The 19,019-nt window shown below is 32.2% G+C and overlaps 2 protein-coding genes and 1 long non-coding RNA gene across 4 annotated transcripts; all 3 read right to left on the minus strand.

Annotated features, from left to right (window-relative positions):
* Positions 1 to 401: 401 nt before the first annotated feature.
* On the minus strand, positions 402 to 11,743 carry LOC130630267 (uncharacterized). Of its 2 annotated transcripts, XR_008982058.1 has the most exons (6): positions 11,600 to 11,741; positions 9,495 to 9,722; positions 4,295 to 4,469; positions 2,322 to 2,550; positions 1,694 to 1,734; positions 402 to 708 (listed from the first exon to the last, which is right to left on the minus strand). It is a non-coding gene; the product is annotated as an uncharacterized LOC130630267 (long non-coding RNA). The 2 variants fall into 2 exon arrangements; XR_008982059.1 differs by lacking the exon at positions 4,295 to 4,469 and having other exon boundaries at positions 11,600 to 11,743.
* On the minus strand, positions 5,532 to 7,832 carry LOC130630266 (uncharacterized). The gene is made up of 2 exons (XM_057443693.1): positions 7,225 to 7,832; positions 5,532 to 7,009 (listed from the first exon to the last, which is right to left on the minus strand). Exons 1-2 carry the CDS (start codon positions 7,830 to 7,832, stop codon positions 5,665 to 5,667), a joined length of 1,953 nt encoding a protein of 650 aa, XP_057299676.1. The 3' UTR covers positions 5,532 to 5,664.
* A 2,443-nt stretch (positions 11,744 to 14,186) lies between the features above and the next one.
* On the minus strand, positions 14,187 to 17,868 carry LOC130627253 (two pore potassium channel protein sup-9-like). Its single transcript, XM_057441372.1, has 2 exons — positions 16,883 to 17,868; positions 14,187 to 15,821 (listed from the first exon to the last, which is right to left on the minus strand). Exons 1-2 carry the CDS (start codon positions 17,253 to 17,255, stop codon positions 15,349 to 15,351), a joined length of 846 nt encoding a protein of 281 aa, XP_057297355.1. The 5' UTR covers positions 17,256 to 17,868; the 3' UTR covers positions 14,187 to 15,348.
* Between the last annotated feature and the right edge of the window lie 1,151 nt (positions 17,869 to 19,019).

A 19,019-nucleotide genomic window follows, 5' to 3' on the forward strand; every position in this document is an offset into this window, starting at 1 on the left:
CGTCATTTTGACAACAGATACACCACTACAACAAATGCAGAGCGAAAATAAAAAAGTATTTAATGGTCGTGTTTATAACTACAGGTACAGGGAATTAAAGCAGAAATATGGTGACATTGTTAACTCTGTCGACTACAAGACCTTTATACGCAATTTTCCAAAAATAGTCGAAAATGTCCGCGGATTAGCAAAACGTAACACGACCTTGAGAGACCAGTTATTAGAATTTTTTTCTCTGCAAGCTTGGTTCAATTTAACACCAGAGAAAAAGAAAAAACACACTTTCCAAAACTGCTTTGGTTGTCAGGAACAGCACCTACAGCAGCTGACGTTATTTCCCGTTAAAAAGGCGTCGTTAAAAATTAAAGCCGAAAAATGTGGTTTGTTCCGGAAAAAAGAAATTAAGGTTTGTTGTTTTATCATTAAATTTAAATAATACAATAAAATAAATTAGGCTACATACATATAAAAAGTATTTTTTAACGTATATATAGAATCGACTTGACAATGCAGTATGCGTACTTGATGACGAGTTTGCATCTAAGTACAATGCGTCATTTACATCCCAGTTTAAAACGTTGGTACTGGAGAAAGACGAAAACGAAAAACGTGATCTTTTGCGCACCGTTAAAAAAGATATTGAGAATCAATGGTCAGAAACAGCAGTTGAACGGTAACCAGATTATATAAGTAAACAAATTTCGACATCTAAAACAGTAAACACACAAGAATTAACGACCTTAACTTATAATTTGCTGTTTAAATTTTTAACATTTCAGTACTTTGCAGTAATTCTAATAAGAATGTTGATATCATAAAAACTGTCGAATGTGCGTTAATTTAATTGCAATATTTTTTATAGCGCCTATGGAGTCCCTGTCTCCCTAAGACACAAAAACAAACTGCGTTTACATTCAAGCTTTGAAAATAAGGTTGATGCTATAAATCGCACAAATGAAAATGTCGCAAAAAAAACTCAGGTAAATAATGTTCTAAACTAATTGTATACAATCATAAAATAGCATTTTATATATGGGTAATGTACGCTTTTTGTAGGGCTTAAAACGACCATACGATCATACTGGACCAGTGGAAAACTTCCAGTGGAACAAAAAAGAGTGTCTGGAGGAAGTCCAGGGCTATGCAGACGGACACAAAATTAACTTTGCCGACCTAGCAAGGCGACATAAACTAAGAAATATGAACGGTCAGTATACTTGGCAAAATGTTGTTAACAATTTATTTCCAGCGCTAGCAAAAATCATGTCTTTTTGACATACGAAATTCAAAATTATTAAGGCATGTAATAATTTATTTATTATCAACGACTTTAATATTTATATGCTATTTAGGGTCACTGCCAAGAAATCATGGACAGGTCATGAAAAAACTCCTATCGTTTAGCGGGTGCGATTTAGCAAGATATAAATGCTGCGACACATCAAATGATCTAGACGACAGTTTTACTAGAGTAAGGCGAAAAAAACGCAGGTATATATGAAACAAACTTCATTTATCTTGATGTTTAAAGCAGTTTCGTGAGAGACATATTAATTGTACAATTTTTTTACAAGACTTTACATATTTAGACTCAACATCAACAACTTTAAGGATATTTCCCTACCAGTGAATGCAACGAATGACAAAGTAAATGAGACATTAAAAGGGAAAATTTTGAATGGAGAATACTCACTTGGTAAACTTCTAATTCCACAAAATTTCACCAGGGTGGTTCTAAAAGAAAACAAAATTATGGAGGAAACAGTGCAAGTGAGTGGACGAAAAATGTCACTAAAGAAAATACGGGACGACATGCCACAAAAACATCTACCCTTCATGAGATTTAGGTTATTATCTTACTGTTTGATCCTTTTAGTAGTCCTTTATTTTCAATAATTTTGGGCTAGTGGCTAGCTTGCACAATTTGTTTTATCTTTCAGGAGAAATAATGAATGTTAAGGTTAACCTATTGATAAGTCTAAAAAATTTCAAAGATCTTAACAAACATTTTTTTTGTTATTAGGTCAGATGCTGATTACGACAACATGTCGAAAGATGACGTTATAAAACATTTAAAAAGAATTAGAGAATACAATTCTGAAAGCTGTTTTGAGAAATTAAAACATTCTTTGAAATGTTTTGAAAGACGACGTCACTTAACATTTTGGCATGATGGATCCTCGATTGCTAGTCATAGTCACCTTTTAATGCTTGTGTCATGCATGTACGATCCTGCTTTGTTCCTAACCGACGAAGAATATTATTTAAATACCAATATAAGAATAAATGTACAAGCCATTGTGGAAAAACCGGAGCTTTACCTCTTGGCAAGATGCCCTTCCACAGATCAACAACTTCTATATTTGAATGAACGTATTAAGGACATCATGGCCATGGAAGAAAGCATTGGATATGACATTATCGATGTTATGCGTTTCTTTAAGGGTGATAGTCCTGCAGCTTCATTTGAATCAGGTCAGCAGAAAGGTAAAATTACTTTTGCTTCTTGTGTCCAGTGCATGCATATTGTGTTGCTAGTCTCGTACATACCTTCAATTTAAAGGGAAACTAAGGTCAAAATTTTTTTTTTCATAAAAACGTTTATTATACTATTTAAAAAAGATACCTTAAATTTTTTTTCAAAAAAAATGTATTTTTATGAGGATTTTAGAGTAAAAAGGTTATTAATTACATCTCCGTTAGAGTACATAAAAAAACTCTACGATGGAGAGCAATGACGTATGATCCGCGAGTGAGTAAGTGAAACCATACTATAAGGTTCGCCTGATTTGATGTATGAAGACATAAAAGATGAATTTTACTTCTTAACTATAATTGTACATTTTGTCTTTACTACTCAAAATGCCAAGTTGCCTGGCATATGGATGTTCGCAAACCACTGGGAGAGTAACTGCTAAAAAAAGTTTTTTCATGATCCCAAAGCCAGTGAATACAACTGAGAAACTTCGCGCAGCACAATGGTTGCATAATATTGGTACTGGATTGAATGTAGAAACATTTCCATTTGGGAAAAATAAAGTTGTATGTGAAGACCACTTCCATCCTGACTGCATAAAAGATGATTTAAAAGGACGTCTAACGGGGATACCATCGAAACGGAAAGAGCTACTTTGTGGAGCAGTTCCAACTATTTTTAAACACAAAACTTACGAATTTATTAACATGGATGGCACTACCGTATTAAAACGTGATTCATCTTTAAAAAGAAAAATGCAGTAAGAATGCCTACATGTGAGTTACAAAAATCATGTTTTTTAATTTCAACCTTTTCTGGTACAACTCTTTTAGCGAACATGTTTAATTAGATAGCCTGGTTTCTATATTGTAATTAAAATATAAATGTGTTTCGTAATTTTTTTTAAGTAGTGAAAATAAGTGGAAATTTTATAAAAATTTCCATGAAAAATTCTTAATAAAATTTGGAAAAACGCACGAATATTATTACTAGTATTACTTTTTATTATCATATGTTATTTTTGTTATCAATGTATATAAATATTCTTTGACTCACATTCAGTAAACGAACTTTTATGTAGATAAAGAACGCATTTTTTTTTTCGCATATGAAGTAATATTTTATATTTGTTTTGAAAGGTAGAATAATAAGCTTACTTGTTTTGAAAAGATTTTATATCCTTGAAATTATTTTGATATCTGCGATGTCTAATGCTTGCTGTCTCTAATACGGTGCGATTTAAACAAAGAATATTAAAATCTTTATGCAAGGTAATACATGTATTCTCTTCCAGCTTTTCTCCCAGTAAAGTTGTAAACTCCAAACAACACTTGCATTCTTCAACAGTCATTAACTCGTGTATATCACATTTTTTACACTTACACCAATGTAAGTTTTCTAACCTGCTTGAGTCTAAATCCTCATCTTCGTCGTCGTCTGAAATATCATTCGCAGTTTTTGATGAACAAATGTTTTTCAACTGACTTTCAGTATATTCAGGTTCGTTATCATAACACCCTTTGCAAATACTTTCATCTGTTTCAGAACTATATACTTCGCTATGTTCACTAGCACAACTACTTTTTTCGCTGCTATCCATGACTAAGTGATTTTGAGTCTCGCGGCTCATACGTCATAATTTTGTATGGTTCACGAGGAACCGTGAATGGAGTACACGGTTAATTTCAGAAAACCTTAGAACTTTAATGGGCTAAAACAGCCTAAATAATGAAAATTAAGAGTAAATTTTTTTTTCAATAGTTTATTTAGATGTTATACAACGTTCTTAATTTTTTTTTAATAACATTTTTTTTTGACCTTAGTTTCCCTTTAAAGCATCTTTCTCTACAAGATTGCATCAGCCACGTATTAAAATCTGTTTCTTCTGCAGATAAATTAAATAATGGTGCCGTAAAACTTTATGACGGATTGAAGAAACATGAATTGATAAATGAACTTCACCAACGCAATGTAAAATTTTCTTGTGATCTTCCTGCAAAAGAATTAAGCCATTTGTTGCAAGCAGAAATGCATGGCATTCAACGACTTCCGGCATTGGTGTTTGGCAAACACAATTGCTCGTTGTCAGAACTTAACTTAGAGAAATATGAAGTGTTGAACAATGAGCCCCTACATGATGTATCAAATCACATAAAAAACATCTACTGTGAGCTACCGCATCATGTACAGGAAAAAAAGGCAAAATTACTAGCAGTGATTGATGCTTCATTTAACAACAAAGAAGCTAAAAAATTCTTCAGACTATCTTAAAAGTTTGCTAATTGTTACGAACTGGGCATTGGATAATTTGAAGGGTAAATATCGATCTCGTTTCAAATTTTTTCTATCTTAAATATCCTTCAGTTATTGGCAAAAATTATTAAAATCTCAAAAATTTTAGAAACAGAATAACTCCCAAAACTCTTTATAGTATTCATATTTTGACAATTGTACTTTTTTAGCTTTAAAAATGATTAATCCTTTATAGGACATTTCACATCAACATTCAGGGTTCCCACAGAAATTTTCTAAAACTTTTCCCTGAGCTTTCAAGAAAAGCATATAAAATTCCCTGGACATGACCCTTGAAAAGTATATTATTTTCCCTGGGTCACATAAAAAAACATATTGTTTTCCCTGGGTCTCCAAGGTAATAAACATTAAGCATACTAAGTTCAATTCCTGGTTCCCCAAGTAAAAAACAGCAGGCATTAGATATTACTAAATAGCGTCTAAAAAACTAGGGTCATTAAATAGAAACATAAATATTAGACAGTGGGAGAAATTGAAACTGAAATTGAAACATTTGGGTGTATATTATCCAGCATTTGAATACAGGTGTGTATGTAAACTTCAGCAAAAGAAGATTTATGTACTTCTGAACACTGCTAACTGCCAGAAACTGTTATTCCATTTAGCTTGATATTAGTCTGAAGTTAACTACTGCAGAACAGTTTCAAGCCCAGAAAGTGGAACATTGACTTAAGACAGGTTAGTGGGTAGCCAGGCCCATCTAATAAGGTAAATGGTGCTGGTTAAAAACGTATCTTGAGAAGTTTGACTTCAGTCCAAAATAAAACAAAACGAAATGGGTTACAGTCAAACAAAAACTAAAGATCTATCCAGAAGACAAAATCAGTCCAACACAAAAACAAACAAAATAGAAACAGCCAGTTGTTTAGTCGTTTTTATTTACAAACTTTCCTCCTCTTCTCCTCTAAAACCAAGAGTGCTTCATCTAAGCTTTTTACTTGAGTTTTCAACTCAACACTTCTTCTTTTCAATGCATTTGCCTTGGTTACAAGTGACACAACGTTATCTTTATCTTTTTCAGCTTTCTCTACTGATGAAACGAATTCTTTGTCTAATGCTTCACATGTCTTCTGCAAATCATCACGTTTAGCTTTTGTGTCTCTTATTTCATCATTTAATATGCGCTTTTGATTCTCATCTCTTTCATTGCGTTTTTTCTGTCTCTGTAGTTCTAAACTGTCTTCATACTTTTGTCTTGCAGAAGCTACAGATTGAAGCAGCTTGTTAGTTACCTGAATACTATCAGGTTTTAAACCATTAGCAATCATATGATCACTCACAACCTTTTTAGCTACGATAGATTCTTCTTTCATGTTTTGTCTGAGGACAGAGTTGTTAATACTAAAACTTCTTTCAACTGACGCTTGACCGTGACTTAATGTTAAGACTAATTTGATAAAAAAAGAAAGTTCCTTGAAACTTTTTACGCCAACATCACCAAAATAAAATTCATCTAAGTCTTCTTGAAACCTATCAAAACTCTGAAATTTATCAATGTGAAGTTTCAAATTGTGATCGGAAAACTCATTAAATTCTTCAGTGATTTTGTCACATTGAAAAGATGTTAAAACTCTAAGCTTCACCAGATATGTTAACATGCTTCTCAGTTTGGTTTGCAAAACAGAGGAGCTTTCAGTAACCATTACCTTGGGATCAAATATAGTGGAATTTTTAACAACATTTTTTGACAACGGACTCTTGTCGAATAACTTCTCAACAATAGATCTAACAAATATAACAGCATCAGTAAAGAACTTAGCCACCTGTGCATTAGTTATTAGATCTTTTCTTTTTAATTCGTTTATTTCAAATCTAGTAGCAAAGCCTAAATTATAATTCTTTGGTTTCATAAGCACTGAATTATCATTCAAATTGACAGCTTTTAAATCACTTATTGATTCACATTTTGTTAACACATCAGGCTTAACAATCAATCTCATTAAATTCTTTAAAAGCTTGGTCAAGTCTTGATACATATAAGGAACCATTGGTTTGTCCGTTTGGTACATTACCAAAAATGGTTGCAAAATTCCAGCTAGGAAACTGAAAAACTTCAATTTCGCAGGTGTGAGCAGGTCTTTAGCAGCATCTTTCACATAACCATAGCTCTTAGAAGCAGGTCGTTTTGATTTCGGAAGACCTTCCCAAAACTTTACGATTTTCACAATATTTTCCCAAATTTCAATGAGACGCTCTGCTACAACTTTGTCTTCCACCCACCTGAAAATGAAAACATATAACCTACATTACTACTAAACTTTTCAACATATAGACATATTACAGTACAATTTACATATTTCTCAATAAATTAGCTTTTTTCTAATACCACATACTGCAATTTAAATTCAGGTGACCATTATAATTTATTATTAATGCACATGAATTAAAAATGACACACTTTGTCTTTCTACCACCAAGAGAGTAGCTTACTATACCGTGTAGCACAAAAATTTAGCGGATAAACATTAGATGATGTCACACTTTCATAATCATCTCTTCTGGCTGGTGTGTCGTGCAATATTTGGTAAGAACCATGGAGTATTTTCTTAATGTTCCATTCAGTAGAAACTGCAGCATTTTTGAAAGCACCATGAATAGTGTGAAGACCACAGCTACCTATGTCAATGAGTTGATGTTGTTCATTGTCAAGACGGTCTTTCTGGACTTTTTCCAAAAATTTGAAGTTAACGCTAGGTCCATCCATGGATACTTGAAACATTTTGTTTGGATCTAATTTCCCAAGCGTCTTCGTGAAATGGCTGAACAAATCTTGGTGAGCACTATGTCCAAGAAAGCTTGAGTCTAAGTAACAGATTTTAACTTTGTCATCAACAGGGTCAAAAAATCTTACTAGTACATCCATTTCACAGTTCTGAGTTACAGTATTCAAACTTTCGTCAAAAGAGACAACATAACATTCAACTTTTTTCAATGAATCATACAAGATGTCTCTAAAGTATGGGGCAATTCCAAAGTTGATGATATAATGGACTTTGGTAGGCCCAAGTTCAAATGACTGAGCAATTTTGCTGTCTGGGAACATGCATCTAAATGTTTGACCAAGGTTAGTACAAGAATTGTTAGAAAAGCCGTTAAAGGCCCAAATTATTTCAGATTTCTGCTTTTTGACTGTCTTTTAATAGCAACTCAAGTGAAGTTTCTTCTGTGGCTTTAGTCTTATGAACTGACTGAATTTGACTAGATGTAGAACCACTAGATGTAGAGGTAGAATCACTAGATGTACTTGGCTCTTCAATACTAATAGGCTGTTCGCTTCTATTACTAATAGTTTTTGCTTTAAAGAACATTTGCCTTCGGTCTACATGCATTTTATGAGTTTTACCACTTGTATGACTAACTAAGGCTTGACGACCCATATTTGACAACTTGATCGTCTTATGACAAACTTTACATCGAGCCTCTGTGTTATCTTTGGTTTTTACAATCCACTCCTTAAAGTCTGGATCATCCAGCCAATCCTTTGAGAAATAGGTTTGATCTTTCATATTTTATTTTAATACACTAGAAAACAACAGAACTAAAAACTTACAAAAAATAAGAACAGAACACCATAGATTACAACAAACTGCATTACACAAGTACCAATCGCTAAACTTTTATCACTTTTTAAAATCACATGCAAGCTACAGAATAAAAAACTACATTAACAATTTGTTTATATTATAAAGAGTGTCGCCAGAAGAAAAGAGATGCTGTATCTATATAAACAAAATTAAAAGTTGCATAAATCTGTTTGGTTGAACACTATGGCTACCATTAATCATGCTGAAAAGCTAACAATGAAATTATAGTAACACAACTTCAGTTCAACTTGCTACCAAAATTTTTTTTCCCTGAGTCTCTTGCAAATGCCATATATTTTCCCTGGGTCAAAATTTTTTCCAGGTGCGTTTCCAGGTTTTCCCTGAGTTTTTCAAAAAGTGGTATATTTTCCAGGTTTTCCAGGTTTTCCAGGGTCTGTGGGAACCCTGACATTGCTCCAGTCACTTTGTGAAATTATGGAACTGTTGTACCTGCCAGACAGTAAAAGAAACGTTCAAAACATCTTGCGGTTAGTAAATGCAACACATGTGCATGCAATGATAATAAAAATCAATCTACATGGAAAACTGAAATCCCTAACATCTAGAAAATTCTTTGGTGTCTATTATCATTCACTGATAAGGCATTCAAGTACACAATTGCGCATTGTTTCTGGTCGCACAGCTAACACAGAAAAGGAGGAAGCTTTTTTTAATCCTATAAAAACCATGACCAAACTTACGTCAAACAACCACACAGAAAACGTAATTTGTAATGCTCTAATTAGAGTACAAGCATCGGCAAAACTAGGAGAAGGTAATATACCAGAAGATCACCATGATAACATGTTTGAATCTCTTTATCAAACAATAAAGAAAACATTAACAGGTAAATAAAAAAATAATTCATTTGATTCAGTCATTTAGCTGTTTGTATGCACATGTAAGATCAAATGTATTCTCAGATAAATAAAAACTTTGGTCAATTTTTTTTAAATTTAGATGTTGGTCTTGAGCCAAATTTCCACTAACATATTTCTGTAGTTTTGGAACAAATCACATCAATTTAATGTCCATTCAGAACAAATCATTCCTCCTTATTCTAATTCTATTTTGAAACATCATGTAGGTGGAAATTTAAGTTGACTCCAGTGTCTACTTACTAAAGAGTTTGTGCAATTGCTTCCATTAAATTCATAGGAACATTGATACCATTCCACTGGATAGAGAAATATCCAAGAGATCACGAATGCTACTTGAAAAGAATAGCAGACTTCTTGTTGGATACCCATAAGTGGTGGCAAGAAACAAGGGAAGGCATCTTTTTTAAGAATGTACAGGATCAACCAGATGACAGTATGCTGCAACTGCACCACTACCGATCGTCAACTCTGCAAAAAGAAGAACAGAACCTTCAACGGTATTGTCTATTTACTATAAGTTACTTCATTAGTTAATATATATACTAGTTAATAAGGTCCATGGAAAAATAATAATTAATAACTTTAATTTAAAGTAAGAAATTGACGTTAAAGTAGTAATATTGACGTTACGCCGTAACGTCTGAAAATTTAAAATTTGAGAAGTTTTTTCGGTCACATCAAAGAAAAATGAACACATTAATTTTGCCTGTCACAGACACACTCTCTGTATTATTATAAGAGATAATCAGTCCTGTAATTCAACAATTTAAGTGTCACCAATGAATTGTTGTTTCAATTACTATGCACTGTTTGTCAAGAAAGTGTAGTGTTGATTTTATCAAACAAACAAAGTTTATTACACAAGTTGTGTGTATTGCATACAAATAATTCGAGACAGTCCCTGACCAAAATTGAATAAAAAAAACACAACAACAACTAAACAGGAAGACCTTATGAAAAACTGAATATAATATAAAAATGTTGTGCTTTTAGATTGTGGGAAAAATGTTTAATGAATATTCACAAAGTACCTGTGTTGAAGGTTACTGTAGACAGCGAAATTGTAACAATAAAATCCCTCAAGATATATGAAAATTATGCTGACGACACCAACATAGCTACTTCAACAATTCAAAAAGTTTCAGATACCCACCAAACACATCTGCCCCTGTTTCCACCATAACAATCATCCACACCAAAAAAAGTATTATCCAACAATTACCATTATCTCCACAAGTTTTACCAGCTAACACAACAGAACCAGGTAAAGATTCAAAGAAAGATAGCATTACTGGCTTAATATTTCAACCACCAAAATTTGTTTTTAATTCATCCACCTCAAAATTGTCAAAAACATCTTTAATGCTAAAAACAGTTATTGGCGATATTCCTCTTGTGTGGAAATATGACAAATTGAGAAAGCAAATAAAGGCAAGTAGAAGTGATAACACGAAGTGTGAATATGGTCTTGTTGTGGCAGAAGTAGAAGTTAAGCTTAAACTTATAGAGGAAAAAAAAAGAACAGAGTTAAAAACTTTAGAAATAAACTGTATTAAAAGTGCTACTGCGTTAACGTTAAAACCAAAAAACGAAGAAGAATGCATTAAATATGAAAAAGTACTAACAATTTTAAAGTATTGTGACGCACTGAAAAGAGAACTAAATATATAAATATTTGACATGAAACTCTAAAAATTGAACTTTATATAAATTGTTAAATATACACTACGTTCATTGAGGCTTATATATATTGCAAAAAATTATTTTTATTATTACACAGCTTTCATAATTAAGAATTGCATTTGAGCGACTTTCTTTAATTTGATTTTTACTGCTGTTGCAGGAATTGCTTTACAATATTTATACGTATAGCTATATACTATTTAATGTGGATAAAAAACTAAAACAATTCCTAATCGTGAAAGTTTTCTTCTAGTGTGCCTGAAGAGTTAAGTTTCAAACTTTCAACTTTATATTACTTGTGCTAACAAAATCTTCTGATGTAGAAATAATTATATAAATAAGGAAGGCTGTGACAGCTTTTTAGTGTTAAAAATACTATACTATATATTGAGATACATATATAGCTAGCTAGCTAGTAAATTATATAGCTACCTGCCATAATTAGAATTGAGTTATTTATATGTATATATATAGTCATATGTACAGTAAACTTTACTGATGTTTCTAGCAGTAAATATTTTTAGCAGTAAGTTATATATAGCTAGCTATTAGCAGAATCAAGAGGCTTTAGAAATAACTGGAAGCCAGATTATTTCAAAAAGCTTAAGAAAAACATAAGGTATTATATAACATATTGAGAATAACGTTATAAATAAACTTACCACAAACTTGGTATGAATCCTACTTCGTAATATTGTTTTTTCTGTTTGAAACACTACCAGCACAAATCTCAAGAACCCTTTTTTCGTCGAAAAGCCACTGCGCGCACGTTTTGCCTTTACCGAAAAATGTGCAGACCAGATGGCGCGTTAAAATATTCGCTCGCCCGATACACGGCTTGCCTACGGCGAGTTAAAAACTTTAAACCCCGTAAATGTACCTTGTCGACGAGTGGGGTTGGATTAAAACGCTAAAAATAAATTTAATTGACTTAAGCTAAGTAAAATAAAATATTAATAAAATATTATCACCGGCGATATAGTATGCTGATGACAGCACTTTTAAAATTCTATTATGTTTGCAGATGACACTAATTTATTTTACGTCCAAAAATGTATTAATACTTTTATAAAACTGTGAATACCGAGTTAAACAAATTATCAAACTGAATGTATTTCAACTAAATATCTTTCAAACGCTTTGTTTCGTGTGCAAAGCAAGAAATAACAACACACCTTAAGTATTTTCAAACACCTTTCACATTTCTCAAACATATACACAACAAGAACTTCAGGTCAATACTTTCCACCAATTAGGAAAACTAAAAACAGTCAATTTTCCATTTCGTCCACACATTTGGAAATGCTTTAAGAAAATTAAGAATTCAAATTTTGTATTTGCTTTGGAGAACATATTTCGAAGTAAAGCGAAAAATCTACTTTTATTTGAATTGGAAAGCGAAACATATCGCTTTATTGATAACAGGTGCTCGATGATAAGAAAGACTACTTTCGTGTTCTGCGAGTCACCTGGCTTTTAAGGAAAGTTGCAATAGATCCGTAGTATTGTATATGTTTCAAATATTATATATGTACTAGTCGATATGGTCCGTGGAAAAATTCTATTAGGCAGAAGGACGATAGAAAGATAGTTTGTTTTGATTTTTTTGCTGACGTCAGCAGTGCAGATACAAAAAAGTAGCGAAGTTTAGTTTATACATTACCTTTGATGTGTAAAGGTTAAAACGCTGTTCAAAATAATGTACAAGATCATATGTTTTCGACGAAAGCCCAAGGAGATATAACGGTTAAAAGATTTTGCTGACGACAGCAAGGACTTGCCAAATTACGTATACCCGCCGCCTTTTACTTGCGCACGCATCTAAGTGATTACGTAATGCCCGATGCGAGGTAAAAATGTAAACAAACTAAGCGTAAAAGTTACCTCTATTTCTGCGCGGCAGGAAAAACACAGCACTATGATTGAGTGTATCGTATAGATCTTGAACACTGATCAAGAAAATGTGTAGGATCATGCACTTTTGACAAACGGTTACGGAAATCTTGTGTTTTAAATATGTTTTTAATGACGTCATCAACCCGTTTATTCCGTAACGGATTTGGGGACCTAGGTTTAGAAAACGTTTTTGAAGAAAATTAAATTAAATAAATATAATCGACTTTGCAAAAGTTACACACACAGACTTACGGAAGCTCCGTATTACTATAAAAGATATATGTAGTATAATGTGACGTAGATTATATAAGTCTATGGTAACTTTAGCTATACCTTTTTTGTGCAAAATATACCTACATACATAGTCATCATGTTTTTAAAACTTCGCGTATCGCTGTTGTTGACAAATATGAATTAATTGGGTTAGTTTGCACGTGAATTTTGTTTGCTAATCGATTTCTATGTTACTACCCTATTACCTTTTAGAACAATAATACGAAAGGCGAGTGAAAGCAATGCTAAAAAATCAGGGTCTTTTTTCTGGGACCACATTTAGCAATCAATTGCTATGGCAATTTTCCGAAATGGGATTTCAAATTTTTTTTCGTAAATGTCAAAGTCTTACATTTTTAGCTGCTTAATTCGAACTCCGCTAATTCAAACATTTCGCTAGTTCAAACAATTTTTTTGCCCCAAGGCTACATTATGCTTGTTAGCATAAAACCTTTAAAGGAGAGGCGAACTGTGGTGCGGCACGGCTGCTGAATAAAATTTTATGATAAGTGTTGATTTTAAAGACCAGACTGATTGGCTTGCTCACTTGCTCCATCAACTATAACTATAAACCATACATCATTTTGTTTACATTTTTGTGAGTGCTGAATTATTTATAATTGAGTATTTTTACGCACTTGTCAAATGGGTGGCTAAATTAAAAAGCAATGGGATATATTTCTTTTTCTTGTGACGGTCGCGGGGTCAATGCACACAAAGTTGAAGATCAAAATGGCAAAAATGTTGAATAACACGTAAAGAACATATTTTTATTATTTTGTACTACTTAACTGGTCAATAAAATAGTGCATAAAGATAAAGAAAGTAAAAAACCAAGGAAGAAAGATGAAGCTACCATATTGCACGTTCGATTTGTTATTGAAGGTTTCCGGTCTGTATATTTATTTAAATTTGGCGCCATCTCATGGTAACAAGCTTTATCGTTCGAAGTTGGTAGTATGTTGTGGAAAAGGGACTCAAAACATGAAATAATATTGTTGTTGGTTATGACAGGTATTTCTTTAGTTCAAAGAAATTTAAACGAAGGTTATAAAAAGCTGTTACTACTATAGTACGTAAAATATTCATGGTTATCTCAAGTAAAAGATGTCATTTTTGATGTTTACTAAAAAGTACATTTAAAACCTACTTATTTTCACCCCATGCAACCATGGAATTTCTATAAAAATATTGTTAGAAAGATATATAGGTAGTTAGTCGTGAAATATTGTTTTTTATTTGGTATTATAGTAGTTATCTTAGCAGATTTTAAGATTTAGAAATCTATATATATTTTTCTCTCGCTTAAAATTTATTTTCTGGGTGCCACAAAATAGTTTCTTGTTCGCCTCTCCTTTAAACGTTTATTAAAATTCTTGTTTTTTTTTGATAATCGGAACATTCGTCAATTCGAACAAATAATTTAGTCCCTTGCGTGTTCGACTTAACGGACGTCTACTGTATTTTCAAAGAAGTCACAGTAAATAAAAAACATCATATTTGTATATATTTTGGAATAAGCATTGTTAAAGATGAGATTTGTGACGAAAGGAGGATAAGGAGGGCAATCCCCTTATTAATAAGATGTTCTGATATACAAATTACATCGTTGAAAGTGCGGTTGACTACTTCACCATAACACCATAACATAAAAAACGAGAAAATTTACCGAGCAAGATTTTTTTGTTCCAACCACCCACCACGATTCATTATTATAAATACTTAAAAAAACAAAGCTGATAAAATGATATCAAATCTTGGATCTCCTCTTATTTTAGTACTTATCAGTCTTTGAAATTTTATATGGCGTACATACAAAGATTAAATTTGAAGCAGCCTGTTGTCTGATAATCGCTGTATTTTTTTACAAAATGGAGAAAAAGAGACTCACATTCGTCACATTATGACACCTCCCTGCGAAGGGAAATTAAAAAAATTATTTTGCTGGTAGCTATGGTGACTGATAACGAGCTGGGCAACAGACATTAAATACATTGATAAAAACCTTAAAATAATTTATCTCTTATCTAAAAATTATCCCTAAAATGGCTGTTGATTAAAAAAGCAGATATAGAAGAAATAGTAAACACTTTCTAATTTTTCAGAAATTTATAAAGCAGCAACCGAAAATTGTAAAGGAGTTTAAAAGTTCAATATCCTCAATAAGCTCAATAATTTTTATGGAAAGAAAACAATGAGAATTCGCGTATCAGTTCCACTGTTTTTTTCATTAAATTTACTGTCACTTTTCAGAGAAGGAAGCATCTGATATGCTGGCTATAACAGCTGCGATTAAACCAAGTCCAATGATAAAAAAGAAAGTACTCGGAAACAGCAAATGGGGTTTGTCAAAGTACATTTCGAAATGGTAGTAAAAATCACCAAATCCAATTGTCGTTTGCGTAATGAAACCGAAATATATAGCATCAAAATATCGGAAGTTTTCTGTTTCCTTCAGTGACGACATCCAGGCGAATACCAAAAGATTGCAAATTGCCACATACGTTAGAAAGATCAAAGTCTTTACGTTAAGTAAAGCAACTTTCTTGTGTTTTAATATTCTCTGTTCAAATCTTATAATGCAAATTCTCGTTAAGTTTGTTAGTAATCTTCCTAAGAAAGTGTAGCCAGTGATGGTGATAGCAATGCCAGGTATTGCATATAGCATGGTGACAAACTTTCCAAGGTCAGTAACTGGTACAGTATTGCCATACCCTACAAAAAATTCAGTCAAACTTAATGACGCAGAGAATATTCAATCAAAGAAAAAAAGAAATTACTTAGGTATCGTGTTATTGGAATAAGAACATGCTCCAATCTGAATTCCATTATGAATAAATAATTAAGGACAAAAATTATCTTTCTAAGCAGCTTTTTCATGTAGCGCTTTTTCAGTCCTATAAGCCAACATCTTTGTGAGTACTGGCACTTTCCGGTAGGATAAAAAAAGGATATTTAAGACTGAAAATGTAAAGAAACCAGCGCATCTAGGCTCTGCTAAAATTTAAAAGATTTTTAAAAAAAGGTGTAGCCAGATTCGCACTATTTCTGTTGTACGCGTAGGCTTATATTATGTTTATTCTTCTAAATAATATATTTTTTCTCAAGGAAGAACAATATAATTAGTTTATTAAAAGAGTTTAAAAACTTGCTGCGGGTTATACAATGTCTTCATGTGAAGAATAGCTAAAGCCACTCTAAACTATTGCCAACTCAATTGATCTCAAGGATCATTTTAAGCCAAACATGTCAATCGTTAGTAATTAGCCATTGGATTATTAAAACATTTAAGCACGGGCACACATGCAGCATGGCGATAAAGAAGACATAGTTATGTAGTATTGGTGTATCTCAGAAACCAGGCATGTTAGATAACCTAACAATTTTTCTAAATCTTTCTGGAATCACAACATCAAATTTTTAAAGGACAACAAAAAGTGAGTGAGGAAAATAAAATGCACTGTGGCAGTGGCGCAGGTTTAATTTTTTACATCAAAAGCAAACAACATTTTTTTTGTAAAATAATTTTGGTAGGCAGTCTGTCAAAAAAACAGACAGTCTGTTTCGTATAATTAAATAGATTTTTGTTCATAATATCCTTTACATAAAAAAGAAGAAAAAAATTTCTCGCCACCCTAATTGCTGAAAAAAATTCTTTAACCGTTTTCCTTTGCTTTATGTTTTTTTCCGAGATTTACAATATAATTACAATATACTCAAGAAATGTAAATATAAAAAAGATATGACAGAACACGAATAACAAGAAGAATTATTACCTATCGTTGAACACACAGTAAAAGTGTACAGCCACCATTTTGAAAGATATTTGTTCGAAAAATCACATTTCGGATTCTCTCTTTCCACTGTGTCGTTACAGAAAACCAATAACTTCCGAATGAAGGATTGATTATTAGTCAACAAGCTGGTGTCATTATATTTTTCTTTTGCTTCAAAACATAACTCTTCTTGTTTTGTGTATTTGACAGCTTTTCCGTCATTTAGACATTCTTCCAAATATATAAATAAAAGCGCGCCTGCGCAGATGTACGCTTCGCCAAGCAATATCAGTCCCAAGGAGCCTTTTAAAAACCTTTTGCAGTCATCCTTGTATTTTGATAGAATTTCATTTCCATTTATGACGAATGCCATTTTAAAGAGTTTGTCTTTCTCATGATTACTTTTACTCCATTCCGAATGTTCTTTTCTAATAACTTTAAAAGTCTACAAAACAATATTGCCACATCAAATTCGTTTACATGAACAGTAAAAAATTGATGAGAAAAGATATAGATAAAATAAAGCCACACCGAAACTAGTACATAGAAAAATTAATTATTAAAACAAGGATTTCGACTTGTTGAAAACGGGAACATTCATCTGTATACGTAAAATTATTTTTTTGAATCAACGAAAAACGAGATAGTAGAGACAGTGATAAAAACAGAAAACGAAGGAAACAAAAAAAGAACAAAGAGATTGAAAGAAAATTTAGAATACAAACAAAGATAATTTTTATTAGTTTTCTCAACTTTTGAAGATTCTCATCTTATCGCTGAATGAAATTTCATAAAATAGAAGTGCAGTCACAGGTTCTCGGTTGCAGGGGAGAGATTGTAAAATTATGGACCATTTTACGTGTATTATGTGAATTAGATGGTTGAGCCCATAAAATACATTTCAAATTTCTAGACTGCAGTACGAAATTGCGATGCAAAACACAGTGAACCTTTTCTATATTTAATGGGCGGTCGCCCTCTTTTTTTCTGTTGACCAGATGGGAAAAAAACTCCAGCTCCATCTCAGGGGCTATTCTTTTTAAGCCACCCACATATCAGAAAGAGAATAAAAAGTCATGGAAACAAGGTTAGATAAATGAAATGTATCATAGCGTGTGAAGTTGTCGGAATATGTATGTGTGTCATTAAGAATAAAAAAAACTTAAATACGACACGAATGTACTATACGTGACTTTCTCAAGAATGATTCTAAGAATATTTAATACGCAATTCATCGTTTCCATGATTGAATTCCATAGCAACTTATTTTTAATGTGTAAAGGGAAGTACTTGTTTTCACGCATTAAAATATTTAAACCATATTTTCTGCGAGGAACTACTGAATAAAATATAACTTCATGTGAATAATTGTCCTACAAATTTCTTTTTCTTTGCTCTCTCTTCTGCTATTTATTTTTAATTTTTTTGCTAAACCTATGTAAATTTTACAGTGTTTGTTTTAGGTTCAAACCTAAGCATTTATTTTATTTAAAATTTCGAAGATATACCTCTTAATGAAAGTGTTTAATAACATATAAAATTAATGAAGAAGTATGGCGAAACACTTACAAATATTTATTTCATAGAAAAAAAACACAATTGAAAAACTTTGATATCACGCTATCTCTACGTTAATAATACTCAAATTCAGTCTGCCTGTTGTGTGCGAAAAAGAAGTCGTGCTAACCACACACAAAATCTTCAAGCTATAAACAACAAATGCGATATATTTTTAACGACTTTTATTTCTCTGCTCGCGCGTATTAAACCAATCACAAAGCCTGATTTGTAGGAATAACCAATCCAAATTCTTCTAAAAAAAGCAATATGATCGATAAGAACTTTGTATGAGATAACGAAAGTCTTCGAAGGTCTCTTTTTTACCTTTTCTCTTCTAAATGAAGGTACTTTTTCTAATACTTGTTTCAACATGTTTTGATAAACGTTGATGTTTTGTACCCAATCATGCACAAATCTTAGACAAACTGATTTTAAAATTTTGATTACCAGCATATTAAAAATGACCCAGTTTGGGTTTTTGTGACCAGTTCAAAATACTTTATTCTCCTAAAAAAACAATTTTCACGGAACGAAATATTTAAACCAAATAAAAGATTTACCCTTTGCAGGGCTTGTT

This window comes from Hydractinia symbiolongicarpus, chromosome 2 (assembly GCF_029227915.1).
Source record: "Hydractinia symbiolongicarpus strain clone_291-10 chromosome 2, HSymV2.1, whole genome shotgun sequence".
Taxonomy (NCBI): Eukaryota; Metazoa; Cnidaria; class Hydrozoa; order Anthoathecata; family Hydractiniidae; genus Hydractinia; species Hydractinia symbiolongicarpus.